Source organism: Hoplias malabaricus, chromosome X2, assembly GCF_029633855.1.
Source record: "Hoplias malabaricus isolate fHopMal1 chromosome X2, fHopMal1.hap1, whole genome shotgun sequence".
NCBI classification, from domain to species: domain Eukaryota; kingdom Metazoa; phylum Chordata; class Actinopteri; order Characiformes; family Erythrinidae; genus Hoplias; species Hoplias malabaricus.
In genome coordinates this window covers 48,318,131-48,339,148 of record NC_089819.1, presented here as the reverse complement: position 1 = coordinate 48,339,148, position 21,018 = coordinate 48,318,131, and the positions used below count along the sequence as shown (strand labels likewise).

Genomic DNA, 21,018 nt, shown 5'->3' with positions numbered 1-21,018 from the left:
GTCTGTAGACAAACTATCCTTAAATGTGTTCAGCGCAGGCAGCAGGTGGTGTGACAGGATACTGTTTTATGTCCAATTCTTTGTAGTTTGGAGACTACTGCTTCTACAGACTGACACTTATGTATTTTAGATGACTGTCCTCAGGTACCCTCCTGTGGATGGTAAAATTATGTTCCTTTAGTGTGGAAATAGATTTGTAATTACTGTGCTCTCATAGTGGTTCATATTTTTCTTTTCTTTTGCAGGAAAAATCAATGGTGGAGGACGTTCACAAAGAGGTAATGTGTGTATTTTGTAGGCCCTCAGAGACTAACCCCAAAACTATCATTTTAAAGCATTCAGGAAAAAGAGACAGCTGATTAATTAAACTCCTTCTCATTTTCCACATCTCTCTGTGGTACTTAGAGGGAACAACTGAAGCTCCTGCTGTCAGCCAAAGAGAAGGAAGAAGGAGCCAGGGCTACAGAGACCGTGAAGGTTCAGCTCCGGAGCCAACTGGTGAGTGGCCAGCAATGGCAAATGGAGGCAGCATGGTCATCAAAGCCTTAATATCCTCATCCAACCTCTCACCGTGATCAAAGTTTGTGTGTCTAATTAAGAAATTTGCATGTTTATCGTTTCAGGGAGATTACGCAGGTCAGTCTGTGATTAAAGGTGAGTGTGTCCTGTGATTATGGCACTGACGTGGTTTAACAGGCCTACTGCTGAGATTGAGCAGTATCAGGCATTTATTCGGATGGATTAATGAGGTTTGGTCGGCAAAGTAATTGCTTTTTTTCTGTGCAGGGAAGGAGAATGTTCTCGTCAGGCAGTCTCGTAGTGTGGATTCTGCTCAGGTAACACCATCAGAAATGTGTTCTTTCCTAGATTCACAGGAATCCTGTATCATAAAGGCATAATTTGTCAGTGTAATACATTTTAGGTGACAAACATTAGACAGAGTTTTTTAATTTTGTAGCGTAGCATTGTCTAATCTGATCTACTCAGTAATTCCTCCCTGTCTGTGACCTGTTTACTGTACGCAGACACATGGTGTCAGCAGCATTAAGCTCGAGGGAGACTCATTCTGTCAGCTCTGTCACCTGCAGTGGGAAAGTTATGATTCATTGGCTTTAATCTCCGAAGGGACTTTCTCAATTTGGGATCAACTTTAGCGATAAACATTTTATTACACCAAATGGCATCTGATCTCATCTGCCACAGAGACGTCTATAGCTGTAGTATAGTGAAAATGTCATTTGGAAAAGTAAACTGTTTCAAATATGTCCTAGGGGTGTCTGTTAAATATTTAAATGCTCGGAATGACTTGGTGTGAGTGAATGATAAAGGCATCGGTTCTTCTGCTAACCAGTTGAAAGTTTAATAGGTTTTTTAATATACTGTACTGTACAGAAGTCCATTTACAAAAGTCAAATATGCACCTCAAGTTCAGTTTCATTAGTTGCATTTTCTTGTTTTTATGATCCAAGTATTCTCAAATACAGAGTAAGACAACTGCTTTTCAGTACTTATTTATTGATAGCTACTCATTCTTTCACACTTATAAAATGGAGGGTTTTTACTGTTCAAATAATGATGTTTTCTGTGGTCTACTGTGCATTTTAGGATTATTTTTAATTTAATTTATTGTATTAGTAGACTATTTTACATGTTTATTTTTACCTATTTTACATTTTAACTGGACATTAAATGAACAACAGTTTTTGGTATTTGCAGAGTACTGAATGTATATGTTGACACGCTAATGGCTGTTTTTTCTAGGAGTTTACTTGAGTCATTATGTTTATCTCTACAGATTTTACAGCCCCCGGTTCCCTCACGTTCCGTATCTCGGCCGTTGGAGCTCTCTCCCCCGGTGACTGGGACCACTAACGAGATGGACATTCTACGGCAAGAACTGATCTCTACCCGTAAGAAGCATGAGGCAGCCCAAGAAGAGGCGGGCTACCTGCAGGCAGCACTGACTCAGAAGACCCATGAATGTGAGGAACTGATCAAAAACCGTGAGGTGGCCAAACGTGAGGCGGACCGGCAAATTCAGGAATTGGAGGGGGCACTGGGAGATGTACAGAAGAGAATGCTGGACTCTGAAGCCAAGGTCAAACAGCTACAGGCCCATGTGGTGGCTGTGAAGGAACACCTAGGCAATCAGATGGTGGATGACCTTAAAACTCAGCTTGGCGACGTCAAGGCCAAATATGAGGGCGCTTCAGCTGAGGTTGGCCGAGTTAGGAACCATCTAAAGCATAGCGAGAAAGCTTTAGAGGAGTACAAGAAGAGTGAGGGTCTTCTGGCCCAGGAGGTCGAGAGACTGGCTGCTGAACTGAACGTGTTGAAAGAAGAGCGGGCACAGATGGCTGAAACTTTGATAGAAACTGAGGCTCAAGTTAAAGAAGCAGAAGTTCGTCTGACGGCCGTGGTTCCTGTAGAGAAATTTGACAACATGAAGAACCTGCTGACCAACGCTGTGGATGAGAAAGAAAGACAACTGGCCGAGCTGAGGGAGGACTATGACCGCGTGCTGGAGGAGGTGGCGGAGCTTCACAGGGAGAAAGGAGGTCAGGACACCATCCTGCTTCAGGAACACGAGAGGGTCAGGACCACTCTGGAGGAACAGTGTGCTGTCTTGAAGAAGAAGTTGGCTGACGTCACTTCCAAGTGCCAGTCCCTGATTTGTGAGGTCGAAGAGGGCGAGGACGAGCGAGAGTTACTCCGGAAAGACCTACAAGAGCTCACCCAAAATCTCCAAACCAAGTTCATTTCCATCGACTCTCATGAAAAAATGAGGAGTGCGCTGGAACTTGCACTGGAGGAGCTGAAGGATCAACTAGAGGAGACGGAGGAGCGTCTAAAAACGATCCGGGAGGAGAAGGTCTCTCTCTTTGAGAACATGAACAACCTAAAGAGCACTCACATGCCCCGTGAAATATATGAAAGCGAAGTTGCTGTGCTGTCTTCCCGCAGCACAGAAATGGAGAAAGACCTAGAGAGTCTCCAGAGGAAGTTTCAGGAAAAAGTGAAGGAGCTGGAGGTCGTGGCATCTGAGAACGTGACACTGAAACGGAGCATTGAAGGAGAGTTTGTTAAAAAGGACGTGCATGAACAAGTTCGTTTGGAATTGGGCGAAGCTTTGGCAAGAGCCAAGGCTGAAATTGCCAAGTTGGAGGAAGATGGAAGAGTCAAAGAAGAAGAGCTGAGAAAGGTGAAAGAAGGAAGCGCTAAGTTGAAGGAGGAGTTTGAGAATGTGCAGAAGAAATTAAAGCAGGACTATATCAGCCTCGCTGAACATGAGGCAGTGACGGGCAAGCTGACCTCTGCCTTAGCTGGGGCCCAAAAGAGAGCCGATGAAGCCTCCACCAAATATCAGTCTGCTCAAGAAGACAACACGAAACTTCATAAAGAAATTGAAGCCCAGAAGAAAGAGCTAGACGCTATTCAGGATGCCATTCATTCCAAGTTTGTGCCACTGACCACTGCGGAGGAGAAGGAGAAGTCTTTTAATGCTACTTTGAAGGACCTAAAAGAGAAACTCGTTGACGTGCAGGTAAGGTACGAGAGTGCTAAGGCCGACTTGGAATGTCAGAGACAGGAGAAGGAGGCAATGAAATTAGAGATTTCTTCTGTACAGCAGAAGCTGGAGGCTAACGTTGTGTCCAGTGAGAAACACAGGGAGGTGGAGGATGACTATAAAAGCCAGGTGGAAACATTGAGTCTGAAGTTGGTGGAGATGGAGCAGCAGTACATGGAAGTGACTGTACAGAGAGCGGAGCTGGAAGAACAGAATGCACTGTGCACAGCGGAAATCCAAAATCTCCAGCGCCGACTGGAGAGCGAGTTTGTTCAGATGGAGCAGTTTGAGACCTTGCAGTGCTCTTTGGGCTCCAGCTTGCAGGAGGCACAGGCTGAGTGTGATCGGCTCCGGGAAGTCTATAATCTGGAGGTCCAACACGTCCAAGAGTTGGAGAGAGAGCTGCAAGGTCGCAGTAATGATAGTCAGTTATTACAGACCTTGGAGAGGGAGGTGACTGATCTCCGGCTGGCCCTGAGGGAGGAGGAGGAGACCAGTGCACAGAGGGCTGAGGACGTGGCCACCCTGCAAACAGAGCTTCTCAGAGCAACGCACGCCTTGGATGACCTCCGCAGCCATGAAGGACAGGTGGCTGAACTACGGGCAGAAAAGCAAAGACTGGAGGAGGAGGTGACTGAGCTCAGCGATCGGCTCTTGGGCCTGGAGGATCAATGTGAGGATCTCTACAAAGAGCTGACTCAGGCCCGAGAGGGTGAGAGCAGGGCACGGACAGAGACGGAGAACCTCCAGGCCAAGAGCATTTCAATTGAGAAAGAGATTCGAGAGCTAAAGGAGAGGTATGACAACTCTCTCGTTACCATCGGAGACCTACAGAGGAGGATTCAGACGTCCTCAGAACAGACTGAGGCCAAAGACAAAAGGGTGAGGATTAGAATGTGGGTTTGTCTGTGTGAGATCACCTAGTGCTGCCTAATTCAAAAAGCAACAATACACTTGTTACAAATCAGTAAAGGGCTAGTGAAGAGACAGGTTTTTGTTCCAGTCAGACAGAAGCTAACCTGATCCTACTTGATGAATTGCTTGGGCTCAGTGTGCAAAGATGTGCCCTTATTCAATTAGAATTAAATCCTGCAGTCACCCTGGGTTTTTATGGATAACACTGATGACCCCTCTTCTGTTTATCATTTCTATCCTGTAGTTGGATTAATCTTTCTTCTCTTTTTATTGCTTTTAACTTAAATGCTCCATAGAAACGTACTACAATGTGGTTACAAATGATTAAAGATAAGATATGCTTCTTTATGCAGCGTATTTAGGATCCAAAATAATAATATATATGTTTGTGTTTCAGATCACAGAACTGTTGGCTGATGTGGAGAGACTAAAGCAGGCCCTGAATGGCCTGTCCCAGCTGGCATACACTGGCAACACGCCCAACAAAAGACACACACAACACATTGACACACTCCAGGCACAGGTCAAGAGTCTCCAGCAGCAGCTGGCTGTGAGTAGCCCTCTCCATTAAACGCCTCAGCCTTCAAATACACTTTCACATCAGACCGAGTCCTCCTGCCTAGGCAATGAGATTATATAATGTGACTCTCAACTAGGCTTAAAGTGGCGTAATTGATTCCACTGTAAAGGAATAATGAAATAAGTCTATCAGTAGATAACAGTTGGACTTTTTCCTTGGCTTTTAATAATGCACAGACTGGGAGAGGATTAAACTTCATTAAAATGTTAGCCAACCACAGACTATAAAGCTATGTAACATTGCAGCTGAAAACCCCCTGGCATTCAAGCCTTTTGTTGTGCACTTGAATATGAGTCACTGGTGTGAAACTGGGGCAGGAAAAGACCAGAAGGACGGCTTTCTCGTAAGTGTATGTCTCAGCAAAAATTGAATTTATTAAAAATAAATAAATAAATAAAAATAGAAGAAAATCTGTCTCCAGGCCTTTCCAGAACTTTATGTGAAATGAGGTTTGAACTTTGTAACGTTTCAACAAAAGCCTATTTACTGAAGAAGGATTTTTCACCGTTCTGATATACAGTCATTATATTTGCCTTCCAAAACATGATGGAGAGATGACTAAATAGCTAAATTAGAGGTAAAATTTGGCCAAAAAAAACAAACAAATAAAATAAAACAGCTCTTAAAACTATAGGTGGCTTGAACTAGGGGGTGAGCAGTACACACTGAAACAATGCTTACCTAATAAATCACATTAAATTCAATCATTATGGGTTCTTCTATAGTTCATTCCATATAAAATCAGATGCTGGTGCGGATGGTGCTAGATAAGTGTAGAGAGATGTGTGAACATGAGGATAATAAACTCCAGACAATCTCTCACTGACTCTCAGGCTGGTTGAGTTGTAAACATTGCTTTCATTAGGACTGAGACAGAGACATGGAATGGAGTCTTGCCTGGCTTTGTTTAAACTTTATAAACTCTCTTGCCATTGCAGGATGCTGAGAGGCAACATAGAGAGGTGGTTTCAATTTATCGAACTCATCTTCTAAGTGCTGCACAGGTAATAAAGTGTGGATGTATGTGTGTGGAAGTGCTTATTTATGCTTTAGTGTTAACAGTTATATCCGTCTCAGGGTCTTATTCAATATGCTGACTCTTAGATGCTCTGAAAATAGATAATCTTTTATAGCAGTGGTCTTTGAACTTCAGTTCAGTTTTAGTTTATTCTCTGACTCAGGCACACCTATCTAAAATTGTTCCTCCTCATTTCTATCTGACACATCATTGACGTTACATCTACCTTGTGAAATTACGTGTTAAGTGCAGGCACAGTGCTTATATAATTGTTTTTCGAAAACTTCACGGTCTGTTTTCTATTTGCTGCTTCTATATCAGGTAGATAATGGATAAAAATGCATGATTAATCTGTTCTGTCTGCTACAGAAGCAGCCAATAGAAAATAGATTGGGGGGGGGGGTTCCACCTTGCTTTGGATATACATTGGCCACTTGTAATAGGTGTCCAGTGTGACCAGATGAGATCCAGTTTTTGTCTCATGTAAAAAAAGCACACATCATTTCCGTTTTATGTTCTGAAACCTACTATAAACTTGTTTTCTCACTGGCTATTACCAGCGTATTGTGAGTTTGCTCTGGTAGCTGTAGCTGCAGTTGTCAGCGATATTATTATCTACAGAACTCATAACCACGAGAGCAAAGTCAGCACTGGTGGGAGAAAATTGTGGCTGGTTTCACAACAGTATTCTTGTCATAATTTCCCATCCTTTAGCAGATATTCATCTTTAATTCTGGTAAAGTGTGACCACCGGCCTTGAAAAGAACAACCCACAATGCATTCACGACAAATTTCCATAATTATATGCGGATACAGCATGTGCATTTCCACTTCCTAAATGTGGTTTGAGTGACCAAGCACAATACATCGTGGGTCTGTTTACACCCAGCTTTCAATTTGTCAAGGAACCTCTGAACGTGAGCCAGTCACCAATAATGCAGGTTAATTTCAATGCTCCAAAGTGTAAACAAACTCTCTGTGTTTCTGATTCCTTAAAATGAATGTCTTTTGTGGTTCTGACCCTGTACGGTTAAAACTGTAAACACTTGTTTTATGGCATTGCTCCAGAGAAACTTTTTGGTTATATGTGAAATCACCTGAAAGTGGATTTGTCCGGATTGACACGCCGCCTGTTCCCTTTTTTTTTTTTTTTTGCAGGGTCACATGGATGAAGACGTCCAAGCAGCCTTGCTGCAGATTATCCGAATGAGGCAGCAGTTTGTGTGCTAAACCCTGGCCTAAAGGCACCACTGACTCAAATCCCCCCCCTCACCCTTTCTCCGTAGGTTTACAGTAAGACAAAGCCATGCCCTGGTTCAGTCAGGGAGAATATAACGTATTAGAAATGTCCTCCCTGGTGTGGGACTGTGTGCTTCTGTAGAATCAAAGCCTGTTAGTTTGTTGTGATGATAAATATTGGTTTTAGCAATAGAAGTTTCAGAAGTGTTACTGAGGATGGCTGTAGGCCTGCCTTACTTCTCATGTATAGTAGTTTTAAATCAGCAATGGATGGGTAGTTTAATATTAAAAATTCAATGAATGTATTTAGTCTGAATATTGACCAGCAGAGGTACTCCAGAGTGGTGTGTGATGGGTACTGATTATAATTCATTGTTCAGTATGCTAGATTTAGCAGACGTTTATGCAGTGTTGTGCTGGATATCTAATGGAGTCTCATTTATCTCCTCCTTTTCACTGTAGAAAAACCGCCTAGAGCCTGCAACAGGCCTGGCCTCTCCTTGTCTCTGTATAGCTACTTATTTGAGACTGTTAGTCTTTGCTATAAAACTGCGGTCAGGGAGCAGGTCTCCTACCCCTGTTATCAAGGGTGTCGGGCACAAAAAATCTTTCATTAAGGTCCAAACTAAACAGCACATTCATAAGAGCTGTATGGCTAAATTTACACGAACAGAGCTGGTGTTGACTGCTGTCCCTATCATCACCTTTTACCATCAGTAACAGCCTCTGACTGGAACCAGTAGTGCACGGCTTTAAATAAAGTGAAAGCTGGATTTGAGTCTGTGAGTGTTAAAGACACTGGGTGAAACGGGTAGCAGCCCATTAGCAACTACAGCTCAGCTGCTTCCTGTTCCAGCCACAAGCGTTCTGTACCCTGGATAATACTGCCCTCTTGTGGTGTGACTTGGCTGGCCAAGTTTTGATGGCATAATTTAGGTCTTTGTGGTTTCTTTGACTGTGTAGGTGATGTGATGCATTTGAGATTTTTCTTTGGTGCTTCCAAAAATCTGATATTTTTATCATGGCTTTGTATTACTTTTGATTAATGATCGTTGATCACCATGTTTTATGGTAATAATATTCAGCAGGACTGGACTAGAATGCACATTTATTGAAGGGACAGGACATTCAGATTTTCATATTTTTCATTGTATTAATGTCTCATACCCCACCCCCCTTTAAAAAAAAACAAAACAAAACAAAAAACGAGTAAATAGCATTTAGAAGCGACTTTGTGTTTTATTAGCTGCTTTAGCCTAATCACTGAGATTACTTTGTGTATCATAATACTGAACTAAACACGTATTCACTGAACTCTTTTGCTAATTGGCTTTGCCAATAGTAATTTATTGCAAAAGGCTACTGATCTTTTTTTATTTTATTTTATTTTATTTTTTTTTATTTTTTTTTTTTTAAGCTTATGAGGCTTTGGTTCTCTACTGGGATTACAAACTTCATAACATCATCACTGTGGATCTCTCCTTTCTGATGTATTGGTCTACAGGTAGATTTTCATGCTGTGTAGGCTTTTCTTTTCATTTTTGTTTTACAATTTAGTGAATTTAACATCAATAAAAGTGCCTACTTTAGACTATAAGGCCTCTGACTCTTACTCTCAACAAACGGGTAGGATCTCAGCTGCTCGTGTGAAGAGAATCCTAGGAGATAAAAGTATATTTTGCACCATTTTCCTGTCAGACAATCTCAAGTCCGTCAGCTGGAGATGTCTTTGGAATCTGGAAGCTGTATCTGTTTCTGTTGCTGTCTATTTGCGAGTACGATGCTGGCACAGCTCCAGTGTGACACACTAAAGACACAAAGTTCAGCTCTAAACGTGTCTTGGCTGATTGACTGCATTTGGAATGAGGGGGAAAAATCTGTAACTTCTGTTCCTGGGTTTGGACCCCATCCTCCGAGGACCTCCTGCAGATTTATGACTTCTCATTGAAGTAAATGCGTACGGCCAAACCCACACACACACTGCAGTAGGCTGAATTCACAGGAGGTGGTTAAGTGTATTTCTCTCTGCCTGCCTCTTACACAGTTATTCTCCTTCTGTTTGTTCTTTTCTTTCCCCCTGTCTTCTACTTCTCTCTCACACTTTTTTTATCCCCCCTCTCCCCTGCTTCTTTCTCACCACCCCACCTCCCTCTCCCCCTCCCGACCGTGCCCAACCTTTTATTCCACATTAGTCAGGGCATGTGTTTTCACTTTAAACACAATCACTGAAGGAATGACGATGCTCTGCTGCGGAGGCTGCACTTTTATCTCTCGTGGCTCACATTGATTTGTAATTTTGTGTTTCACTAGAAGGTTTGTTATTCCGCAAATACCTTTAAAGCTGGGAGTCGAGTCGTACAGGAGACTCAATATTGCACTTCCGTTCCAGGGATTTAGCTCTTTTTGAAGTGGCAGGAGATGTGCATGCCACCTGGGTGATCTAACAGGAGACTGCTCCTCTTGTTGTCTGTTCTGTTTCACCTCTTTCGCTGAAAGCGTTTTGCTCTGGTCTTTTGTGGTTTCCAGCCAGATCAGAAGCCGAAGCGTTATTTCTGTGTCATCTTACGCTTGTTTAGTGTTTCCTTTCCGAAGCTTTTCATACAGCGCTCTGAATATTATCAGCTTTACACGCGTGTCTGTCTGGGGTTCCAGCTCTTTGAACTAAAATCCCTGAGTGCACTTGAGCCCTAACCCCATCCTTTCTCCTTTTCTAATGAATCCAACATTTCTCTTGTGTTTGGTAAGTGAAGGAGTGGGTTCAGATGGCAGAACCTACCCCCCCCCCCCCCCCTTTTTTTTATTTTCGCACTGTGTCTTTTTATGACTGTGTTATTTGTGGTCTGCGTCGTATAAACTGTTCACAGTAATTATAGCAAATACAATTCAATCTGTTTGGAGATTTCCTTTTAATTTCATTTCCAGGACTATAAGCAGAACCAGACCTCCCCCTCCACTTCTCTCTCTTTCTCTCTCTTCTGTTATCCCTCCCCCTCTCTTTTCTTGTTCTCTTTCCCTGTCATTCCCTTCACTCTCATCCTTGCCCTTCTGTTATTCTCTCTCTCTCTCTCTCTGCTCATTAATCATGGCTGTAAGGATCACAGCGCTGGCCTGCTGTGTAACGAGCCCCCTGGAGTGTGTGTAGAAGGAAGGGGTCCATCCTGTTCATGCAGCTTTGATGCACTGAGTTGTCTCAGTTCAGTGTGTGTGTGTGTGTGTGTGTGTGTGTGCTGTGATTCATAGGAAGCCTGCACCTTATTAGACTCACTGCGTCTGCGGATCCATCCACGTCATGCTTATGATTTGTCCATGCTTTCTTTGGACTCTGTAATATTTTTACATGCCATTTACCCTCTGTCCTTCTGTTCCTCTCTCTTTTTCCCCTCTGCTGTTTGTCTGTTCCCTTTCATTCTCTTGTTTTCAGTGTCTCTTTGTTTCTCCTGCTGTGGTTCAATGGAGACAGTGCGCAGTTTTGATGAGGATGAGAAAAGTGCTTTTAAATTAGGAGGTTTTTTTTAATAATCCTGGGCAGTTCCACCCTGCGTTTCTCAGACTCATGACTTACAAACATACAGCTGTATTTCAGAGCTGCTACGTAGTACTCCTTAGGATCCAGGGGTTCACCCACAATGTGAAGGGGATCTTTAACAAAAGCAGTAGTTATATTTACAGTCAAGTCTTTTGTAACTTTTAATGTAGGAAAGATTTAATTGAATTTTTTATCTAAAAACGCAATGCTTGCGAACAACGATTACATGGTTTCAACCAATCAGAAGCAGATAGAGGCCATGTCATCAGAACCACAACTAACTGACTGTCTGTTTCACTGCCGGCAGCACTCAACCCTCAAGCCATAACAGAGGATATGCTGGAAATTGAAGTCTGGATTTCATAGCAAACAATTGCACTTTAAACCACAGTCACAACATTGGTCAGAGAAATCACTTCTAGATATTTTCCCCCAACCGTTCAGCCCTGGTCGTAATCAAATTTGAATATTTGTTTTAAGGGCACTCTTTCACTCCTCTCTCCCTCTGTCTGCCTTCTCCATTCCTCCAGTGCACTGAGGTCAGCAAAGCGGCTGCGGTGCTCCGTTTCCTCTTAGGGTCGCGCTGACCGTGTCTGTTAATAATGGGCCATTAGCCAGCGAGTGGTCTGCGGCCCGCAACCCTAAGACAGACCATCCCCTCGCTCACCCCCTTTAATGTTTTTGCAGACTTCCCAACACTTTGTAGCCCCAATAAAGTTCATTTATAGGATAATGGGGCTGTGGAGGACACATGGGTCTGATTTGAGCTGGATGGCTTCAGCATGTCTCAGGCTGACCCCGCCACTCCAACACCTGGGAGGAGGGAGGGATGGATGGAGAGAAGGGGAAAGAGAGAGACAGAGGCCCTTTCATTTGCCAGGATTTATTGGCTGGCCATGGGAGAGGTCCATTACTGGAGCCAAGCCCTCAGCCTTCTATCAGGAGAGCTGCTTTCATGTGCCAGAGAACGACCACAGCGCTGTGTTCGCTTCACCACCGCCACGTCCTGCGAAACCGTTTGTTGTTTTAAAACTCTCCCAGATCTGCCCTTATAACTTAAACCTTAAATTGCGCCAATAAGCAACTGGAACATGTGCTTATATAAACTTAACCCACGCTCCCTTTCTGATTGGAACACACAGGTTTAAGAATCTGAAGCTGTTGACGCTGATTCGAAACAGGCCCCTTAACCGCATGGTAATTACGCCAGAGGAGGTTAACACGGCGCACCATCTTTTCCCTGAAATGCAATAAGAACATTATACGCTGCACGCTAAACGGTTTCATCTGAGCCCAGTGTTTTTCTTCTTCCCTCATTAGCTATTGGTTAACCACTAATGCCTAGTGTATCCACTTGCTTTTTTTCCCCCTCTTTTTTTTCTTACCCTCCACCTTCTCCTCTGCTCAAGGACTTAGCAAAACCATATGTGCCCCCCCCCTCCTCCTCTCTCCGAGTCCAACTCCTTAATAATCCCCGAGCCTAAACGGAAAACAGGCTGCGTTTCACATGTCTGCTTAGGGCTGACACATGGGGCCGTGTCCGTGGTTTAGCAGAGTAAGCCTGCCCAATCGCTGACCGACTGCTTGGAAACGGCACCCGAACCAGTGTCGGCTTTTCGTCGTCTTTAAGAGACGAGGCTTGGCCTGCAGCGGCCTGCTTTTCAGCTCGGCGGAGAAGCCCTGCGGTACTTTACAGGCTTGTTAAGTGGGGAACTGCTGGGGAAAAAGGTTGGGAGTGCAGCAGACCTGGGACTTTTGCTCAAGTGCTCAATATCTTTCTTTCTTGCTTGATAATATATCGACCACTCGATCTGACGGACAGCCTCATAATCATCAGCTGCATGTCTTCTGAGCCCATGTCCATGACCCTGGGAATCTGATTCATCAGCCCCCTCCCTTTTCTTTCTTTATATTCGTGGCTGGAGGATATCGCTGTACTAGCAATTTATCTCAGTCCGCTGCAGCTGTATTCCAGAGAATACGTCTTATAAAACAGTGCTGTAAAGTGTAACCACTCTTCTGCTTTCCCTCCAAAAGGCATAGTTTTGAAACAGCGTAAAACATAGTTTCAGTGGGATTCCACAATTTGGGACGAAGAAGTTAATGCCTTAAGTTTACCCCCCCCCCCCCCCCAAAAAAAAAAGGCTGTGGTTGACCACATTGGCTCCAGATAGTTGTGTTAGAAAATAAGTCTAAAGGATCAAGAAATGGAGTGTTCTCAAACCACAACAGATATTAGTAGAATTTAATGACTGTCCTGTCATTTTACTACAGCAAAGCTTCTTTATCCTTTATTCAAAAGATTTTTTTTTTAAAAAGTGGTTACAGTAAAAAGCTCAATTTCACCATTAATTCATGGCTGGCTTTATTTTATTTTGAAGCTACGGATTGGCACAAAGGGCTCAGTACCACAACTTAACATGAGTTAATACAAGTGGAGCCACTGCATCTTTATAATATGCTGCTAACACAGCACTTGTGGTGACAGCTCATCACACTGGGAGGAGAACACTACCTGCCAATTCTGTTGAGGGGAGAAGGGTGGACCGTTTTAATCACCCACTGTGAGGCCATTTGTTCTGTCTTTAAATAATTGTGGTAATCCTCAAAGCAAGAGCAGGGCTCAAGTTATTTGGCTAAACTTAAATGTTCCTGTGCAATCCCCCTCTGCTCATGGAGGCTGGTGAACATCCCCTAATCTACAGGTTCTGTAATGTGTATATACAAGTCTTTCTTTATTAGAATTACAGCTGCATTCAACAGTAGCATTCAACCTTCTCACTTCTCAGTGTCCTCCTCCTTACACCACACACTCTCCACTTCACAGCTAAAGCTAAAGCTGTTCTTTTGATTCAGGGCTGTCCCTGCACACGAGCCCATGTGTTTACTTCCTGTTAATTATCTTTCCAGCAGGAAGCCAGATGCAGGGATGAGGTGCAGTAGTGAAGGTGTTGGAGATGTTTAATGTTCCTGAACGTTCCCCTCCCTGCAGAAGGTTTCGCTTTACTCATTAGCCATGTGCTTCTTAGCCCCTGTGTTTAAGGTGTGACTGCTGATCATTAGCGCTGAGAAAGTACGTTTGTTACGCAGCGCTGTACAGTCACACGATCCAATTAAAGACATGAAAGCGCCCTTTCCTTGAGAAGGAATTCACAAGATGTAAACAGGTAGTTAAATGAGGAATTCACATCTGTGTTCATTTCTTTCCCACTGCAATGCAGCCACATTTGGTAATCTTTAGCAAACACTCTTTCATACAATTTAGAGCAGTTAAGAAGACCTGGAGGGGGTGGGATATGTACCACGTGGCTTGGACAATACCCGTAGTATTGAGTTTCGTAGTAGCAACTTGGACATTATCATCAAGGCATTTGGTAGCTGAATAACTGGTTTCTATTAATATTTGCTCATGTCATTTTTTAAAATACTGAACTAACTCCCTCTGTCTGTCACTTTTTTTCTTGGTGAACATGTATATTTTATTATTTCTAAGTATACTGCTCATTTCCCAGTTTCAATATGGAAATTAAGCTGTAGAAATGGTTCTGAGTTCAGCTTTTAATCTGTTAATAGCTGTTTAGCTCCATGCATTTGGTAAAGCATTATTTACAAAGTGTTTTAAATTGCTGTTAAAAACAGTGCATTTCAGAGCAGCCAATCAGAACAGAGGTCTTTACATATCCGTTTCAAAGATGTCGTAGCAGTAGCTGGGAAATGTAACTGTATTTTTACGTTTTTGTAAGTGAACCACACAAGCATCGCAATGGGACCTCAAAAAATATCAGAAGTGAAGAGTATGAAGTCTTCACAGAATTTGTCATGAAGAGAACAATATCCTTCAATAAATTTGCTGCTAATCGGGAACTAAATACTGTGCCTCTTTAAATAGAACACCGTTAGCTGTTGCAGTAGTGGTGTAAAATGTCTCAGCTACAGCTCTGGGTGGTGAATTTTAATTAAATTACCTGCTCTTTTCCCTCTCATTAGACAAGGTAGTGGCTTCACTGCTTCTAATGCAGCTTTAAATCTCTCTAATCTCACCTCTTTCATCTGCGGCTCTCCCTGGTTAGCGTGTCTGTGATTGCTGCTGCTGTGTGCCTTTGATTGTTCCTTTAAGCCCTAAACTCATCTTTGAATCAGAATGCAAATGCCCTGATTAGGAGCTTCCAGACGGTTCCGTGTGCGGGGTGGTGGGCTCCTGCGGGGATCGCTGCCTGTTGGGCCTGACTCCACAGATCGGATTCGCTTTTACAAATGAGCTGCAGGATGCTCTGGCACGGTCCAGACTTTCATGTCTGAACTTCAGAGAGACTCTGTCACTACCTTTCAAACCTGACTCCAGTACACAGCAAAGGGAAATATTTATGAGTCATCTGCACAACAAATATCCAGCCAAGCTGCCCTCAGCATCAGCCAGAGCATCCAGAACGGGCTGCTGGAGCATCCACTGATGTAGAAGATATGCTACATTGCTCTATTCTGATCTGCAGGACTCGTACAGAGTGCCCTGGATAAGCAGAGAATAAGGAGTTGAAATGTGAAGGTCAAGGTGAATGAAAGGTAGTAGCATTAGCGACAATAATCTCCTTACTGTCTTTTGCCTCTTCATACAGTTCTAGGTCTGGAGCCGACCTGGAATCACTGGCCTCAAGGCGAGAACACATCCTGGATTGAAGCACACCAAACGCCTCTCAACAGTGACCCAAACCCAGAACCCTGGAGCTGTGTGAAAATGACACTACTTTGTTACATTACTGTAATGTATTCCCAGTAAACAATTAGCCGTTGATTCAACGTTGAAATAACGTAATGACTGCCGTCTAATCAACGTTCTCTTAAGGTTGAAAATGAAAGTTGAAAAGACGTCCAAACACAGACATTGAAAAGACGACTATTAGACGTATTTTGGACGTCCATTGACGTTATTAATTGGTCCCGAAATAAATTACTTGTATAAAAACGTGTTTTGGACGTCCACTGACGTTATCGATTGGTCACCACTTACTAACTTATTAAGATGGATTTTGGACGTCCATTGACGTTTAAAATATGTCCTTGATGGACAGACTACTTTTAGACCTATTTTGAACGTCCAGTGACGATCCCTGTTTACTGGGTTTACTAAATCAAGTCTGTTATGTTGTTAAAATATCCTTATATGAGTAATTTATATCAGATCAGAAATCCAAACCAATGTTTCTCAATTCTTTTACTGCACATTCCTGTGCCAAATTTCCAGAGCTGAGGCTAGTGCATGACAGTAGAGAAACAAAAATCCAGATTTGGGAACCAGTGGTCAGCACTGTAAGAAGAAAACAAGTTAAATGGCCAGAACCACTGTATAAACAGTGTAGTGTTAGCATTTCTGCAGTCTAGCTTTTTAATAAATATCACTCTCAAAATGTTGGATTTCTTGGAAAATGTTAGAACTTTAAGTAAATGGATAAGGCTGCAGAACGGGGCAGAATCACCCACCTGCTCTTCCACTAGTCTCTGCTAATTACCATACTAACACACACTATTAGATATTCACCATCTAATGCCTCATTAGCTTGTGCAGGCTAATAGCTAAAGCAATGCCAGTGAAATGGACAATAATGTGCATAGCAGCCCACACTGAAGCACAGCCCGGGGCACCTCTTTCTGAATAGATCTAATTGGAGATGAGAGTGACCTCCTGGTTTTTATATCCGCTATATAAGGGTGTAGCCATTACCGCGCTGTTAGATGAAGCGCTCTGGTGTAGTTCCGCTCCTGACCTGCAGAGGGCAGACGTGGATTGTGATAGTATGCTGGCAGTAAGGAGACGGTGAGATTTCTTGAGGAATGCTGAACAGTTCAGCTCACGGTTTCAATCACATTCAACAGCGAATGAGCGTTAATGTCATTCCTGCAGTTTATGTAGCTATTGCAGTGATGTCTAAGGCTTGGGCTTTGTCTCAGAACAGCGTTTTGGCTGGGTTCATATGAAATGTGAACTGTCGCTGACCTTCATGACCTTTTGATTTTTCTGTTTTAACCGCATATTCTTTTTCTTAGCCTCTCTCTCTCTCTCTGTGTGTCTCTGTCTCTCTCTCTCTCACACACACACACTCCCTCTCACAGTAACTTATTCTTCCAGCTTCCTCATTGAAATTCTCTGCACTAACCTTTCGTGTTGTTTTTCTTCCCTCTGAGCATGTGTAACCGATTATACACGTCACATTCAACAATACTTTACAAGTTCATCTGATCAGCAGCGAATATGTTGCTGGCTCCTTATCTAAAGCAAGCATTGAAAACATTGGAATAAATGGCTGTGATTTGGGCAGAAGCCTGGATTTTCGGTGCTCTCAGCACCGAATACTTTGGCCCTGTGTCTGTATTTGTTCAGGTGAAATGGACTATTGTCAAATATTTGTGTGATTTAGTACTGTGTTTTCATTGGCAGCGATGGGGCCAGGTGATTGGCGGAACACCGCGGAGCGTCTCTGGCGGCTTTTACGGGCAGCAGGAGCTGAGATCTCGCAGTAATGCCGTTACAGATATTTACCCTCGCCACTGCAGCTGGAACATCTGCTGAAATGTTTGTGGTGGACGTTCAGCTGGGGTTTAAACCAGGGCACACTGCCATCCCTGATTACAAGGGTGAATGTGGCTCGATATGACTGAGGCTTCTGGGTGGAGTTGCCCTTAAATGTCACAACCACTCAAGGCCCAATCGCTCCACCTGAGGAAAACTGCTCGACCAATGAGATTGCGCTGGGACCCCGGGACAGTGGGCTGTCTCGGAGGCTGTGAAAGCCAGAGCAGTGTATATAAACCATTTAGGTCTTTACTAAGCAATTCCAGTGTAGAGTGGAGAAAGAGCGTATGTGTGAGGAAATGGGTAAAAGGCATTAAGGATTTATAAGCTGCCTGTTGGGGAGTAGTGTTAACAGAGAAAGTACTGGTTCACCCGCAAGATGTTTGATCATCTTATGCTGTACCTCTGTGCTTTTACAGAATGTCTTAGCAAGGCAGATTTCACAGAATTCCTCTCAGCTCTAAAGATCTAACTGCTGGGCCACGGTTACACCATGGAAAATTGGTCCATAGGCGTTCTGTACAAGAACCTATCACTGATTTATCTTCACACTGAACATAAAATATTCATGGAACTCATGTGGTAAGATCATGTATCGCTAACCTTTAGAAGTCAAGAGTTATTTCTTTCATTTTGCCGTGCTGCTCAATTGTGATAGAGTTCTTGCATTTTTAATTACGCAGTGAGCTATGCTGTGATTTGCATTTACATTCAATTGCCATCATTTTTTTTTTTTTAACATATTCCAGTCTGGACGTCCATGTAATTTTGTTTCAGTGTCAAGAAAAACACACACCTCTTCTTGTGTTTTAATTGTAATACTTGGGAAAGTGCACAATCCACACTTTCTCTCCAATTACACCATGTTTTTGCTCTTTTGCTTCCCAGCCCCATTTCCTGACGGCCATGTTCCAAATATTAATGTGTCCCCCAGTACACGATGCTGGCTGTGAATGTGTGTGTGTGTCGCCCTCTGAAGGACTGGCGCCCCCTCCAGGGTGTATTCCCGCCTTGCGCCCATTGATTCCAGGTAGGCTCTGGACCCACTGCGACACTGAATTGGATAAGCGCTTACAGATAATGAATGAATGAATGAATAATAGTAAATATTATTATTATTTTAAATATGAATACCTGTATACATATGAATAATAGTTTAAGGCGTTGCCGGCCATGACTGGGAAGGACACCCAGCCCATCCAGCGAGTCAGAGGCCATGTATGCAGTTGCCTTGTAATGGATACATATGAATTCATCAGGGATTGGACCACTTACATTACCAGTCTGTGCCATTCCAGGGTTGAAAACGTCCGTGTTTACACTCTTCTTGCCTTATGCATTCTCCACACGGTTAGAGCTGAGCTGTTCCAGCATCTGATCCGCTCTGATCACAGCACACGGGAGTGTAGTTAAATGTAGGCTGGGAGAGAGCGGACATTTAAAGTGGAGAGAACGCTGGAGGCCTCCATTTGGCTCTGATCAGGCTCTGTTTGAAGCCCCGTTCTCGTGGCTTTGGACTCCACTCTGTCAGGTAGAGTTCCTGGGACCGAGGCGCACCAGAGGCCTTGCCTTTCTTCCCCAAGCAGAGCGAGTGTGAATATCAAAAGGCATCCAGGCCCCCTTTGTGGAGAGTGGGACATAAATTATTTGGGCCTGGCAGATGTTCTGTGATCGAAATCTGCATGAATTAGAGCCATTGGCAGCGTGTCCCACAACTTATTAGTTTTCATGATGCATGCTGGAGCAGCCTGGATCCTGGCGCTTTTACAGTGCTCGTAAATCTGTGCCTGTCGTCGTCTCAGCCACTTTGCTAGAGATTATTTCACTCGGCTAATAAAGCAACTCCGGCTCAACTTTACAAATGCCCGCAGGTTAACAACCTTGGCAGCTATGTGATCTCAGCACACTCTCACACTTCAGAGGCTCAAAGGGGGCTGGGAAAGGAGTAGATGCGCCAACCATAATGAAGCCTGAAATGGATCCCATGTGGTTGTTAGCTCCAAACCCACCTGACTTTTCCACGCTCTGGAGAGCAGAAACCTGGGTCAGCCCGTGTCAAGTGTTTAGAGTTTCATAGTTCATTTGTTTCCCCTTTGATGGCGCAGCGTCAAGGTACTTTTGCAACGTGGGTTTTTTTTTCAAAAACAGACCACAATGTTTTCAGCTAAAAAGGAATGTCCTGGTCGCACTTTCAAAATGATTAGGTTCTTTACTGGTGACTCTTGCTGAGAGCAGTTCCTGTGATTCAGGACACGTTCTTTGTAAGGCATGCATGTTTTTGTGGATCCTGGGAGTGAAACGCAAGTAGATTTGTGGCACTTTTTATTAAGCGGCCTTTGTGGTGAAGGGTGAAAGACAGTACTATATGTCAGTTATTTTGAGTCATCAAAGGAAACCACATGCTGACTGAGCTGTCCTCTATCAATTGCCCAACAGTGGCTTTATCAGCAGGCTCTCTGGCTCATCACACAGCTCACGTCTCTTCTTGTTCTTCAACCTTTTAATTTCCCTCTTTCTTTTTTTTTCGACATCAGTTCATGTGAAAGACTGCTTGTTATATTGTCTCACCTGAGAGGACATTAAAGATACATTCAGAATCTCAGTGAAAATCTGCTAATAGGGTAGTAGACAATATGGAAAATTCCAGGGACAACTACAAATTACAATGATGGGAACTTTAATGTCATTTACTTCTAAATCCACAGGCATTAATATGAAGTTGGTTCCCCATTTGCAGCCACAACAGCATGTGTGGAACTCTTTATTATTCAGCAAACACAGTGTTGTCGAAGGTTATGCGTTGTGTTCCTCAGAACTCTGTGACAATGCTCTGTAACGTTACACAGTCTGCCAATTTGTGGCTGAGTTCCTGTGGTTCCTAAACACTTCCATGTCTATAAGGGATGACATTTCACAAACCGACTTGTTGCTACATTGGCATCCTACTACATCACTATGCTTGAATTTAGTGAGGTCTTTGGAATGCCCCAAACTTTCACAAATGTTTATTAACCTTGACTTCATGAATAGGTGCTTTTTTAAAAACATCTCTGGAAATGGGACTGAATCACTTGGAATTAGTGATTACGTGGTCTGTCCCAATACCTTTGTCCATGGCCTGGAGTAAAATGCATCAGCAGTGTTGTCTGTCACTATAGGAAAGGAGCAAAATTCAGTTTTTGACAGTTGGTGTTGATTCTTCCACGTATCCTCATACTGTGCTACTTTTGTTTGGACAGTTGATCAGTTTTTACAGTAGCAAATAAAAGCAGCTGGGTTATTATGGGTTAGTTTAATTCATTTAATAATATAAGACAAGCTGTTTGTCCCACATTATTAAATTAATAAAGTGATCATTTTTGATCATATACCCATCTGCACCGTAACAGCATGGTTGTGTTGTTCTTTTGTTTCAAAGTAAATATCAGAACAGCTTTAAGCGAAATAATTAAAAGAAATAGGCAGTTTGCCTCTTGTTTAATAGCCTCAACTAATAAAACTGCATAAAGATGACATCTAACCATTATGTTGCTTAATAATTTTAGGAGACGGATAATATTTTTAACGTGTGACTTACACCGTAACTTGTGTGGCAATCAGAACATAC

At 43.1% G+C, this 21,018-nt stretch overlaps 1 protein-coding gene across 3 annotated transcripts in view; it reads left to right on the top strand.

The window, feature by feature from the left end:
- LOC136677144 (uveal autoantigen with coiled-coil domains and ankyrin repeats-like) overlaps positions 1–8,896 on the top strand; it is a 54,046-nt gene extending 45,150 nt beyond the window's left edge. For 2 of the 3 annotated variants that reach the window (XM_066654573.1, XM_066654574.1), the window contains exons 12-19: positions 246–278; positions 406–498; positions 624–654; positions 787–836; positions 1,796–4,450; positions 4,881–5,033; positions 6,002–6,067; positions 7,240–8,896. In XM_066654573.1, the coding sequence (XP_066510670.1) occupies positions 246–278; positions 406–498; positions 624–654; positions 787–836; positions 1,796–4,450; positions 4,881–5,033; positions 6,002–6,067; positions 7,240–7,311 (3,153 nt within the window). In that variant the 3' untranslated portion in view covers positions 7,312–8,896. The remainder of the gene's footprint in view (positions 1–245; positions 279–405; positions 499–623; positions 655–786; positions 837–1,795; positions 4,451–4,880; positions 5,034–6,001; positions 6,068–7,239) is intronic. The other variant, XM_066654576.1, reaches the window with a different exon arrangement.
- The last annotated feature ends 12,122 nt before the right edge of the window (positions 8,897–21,018 follow it).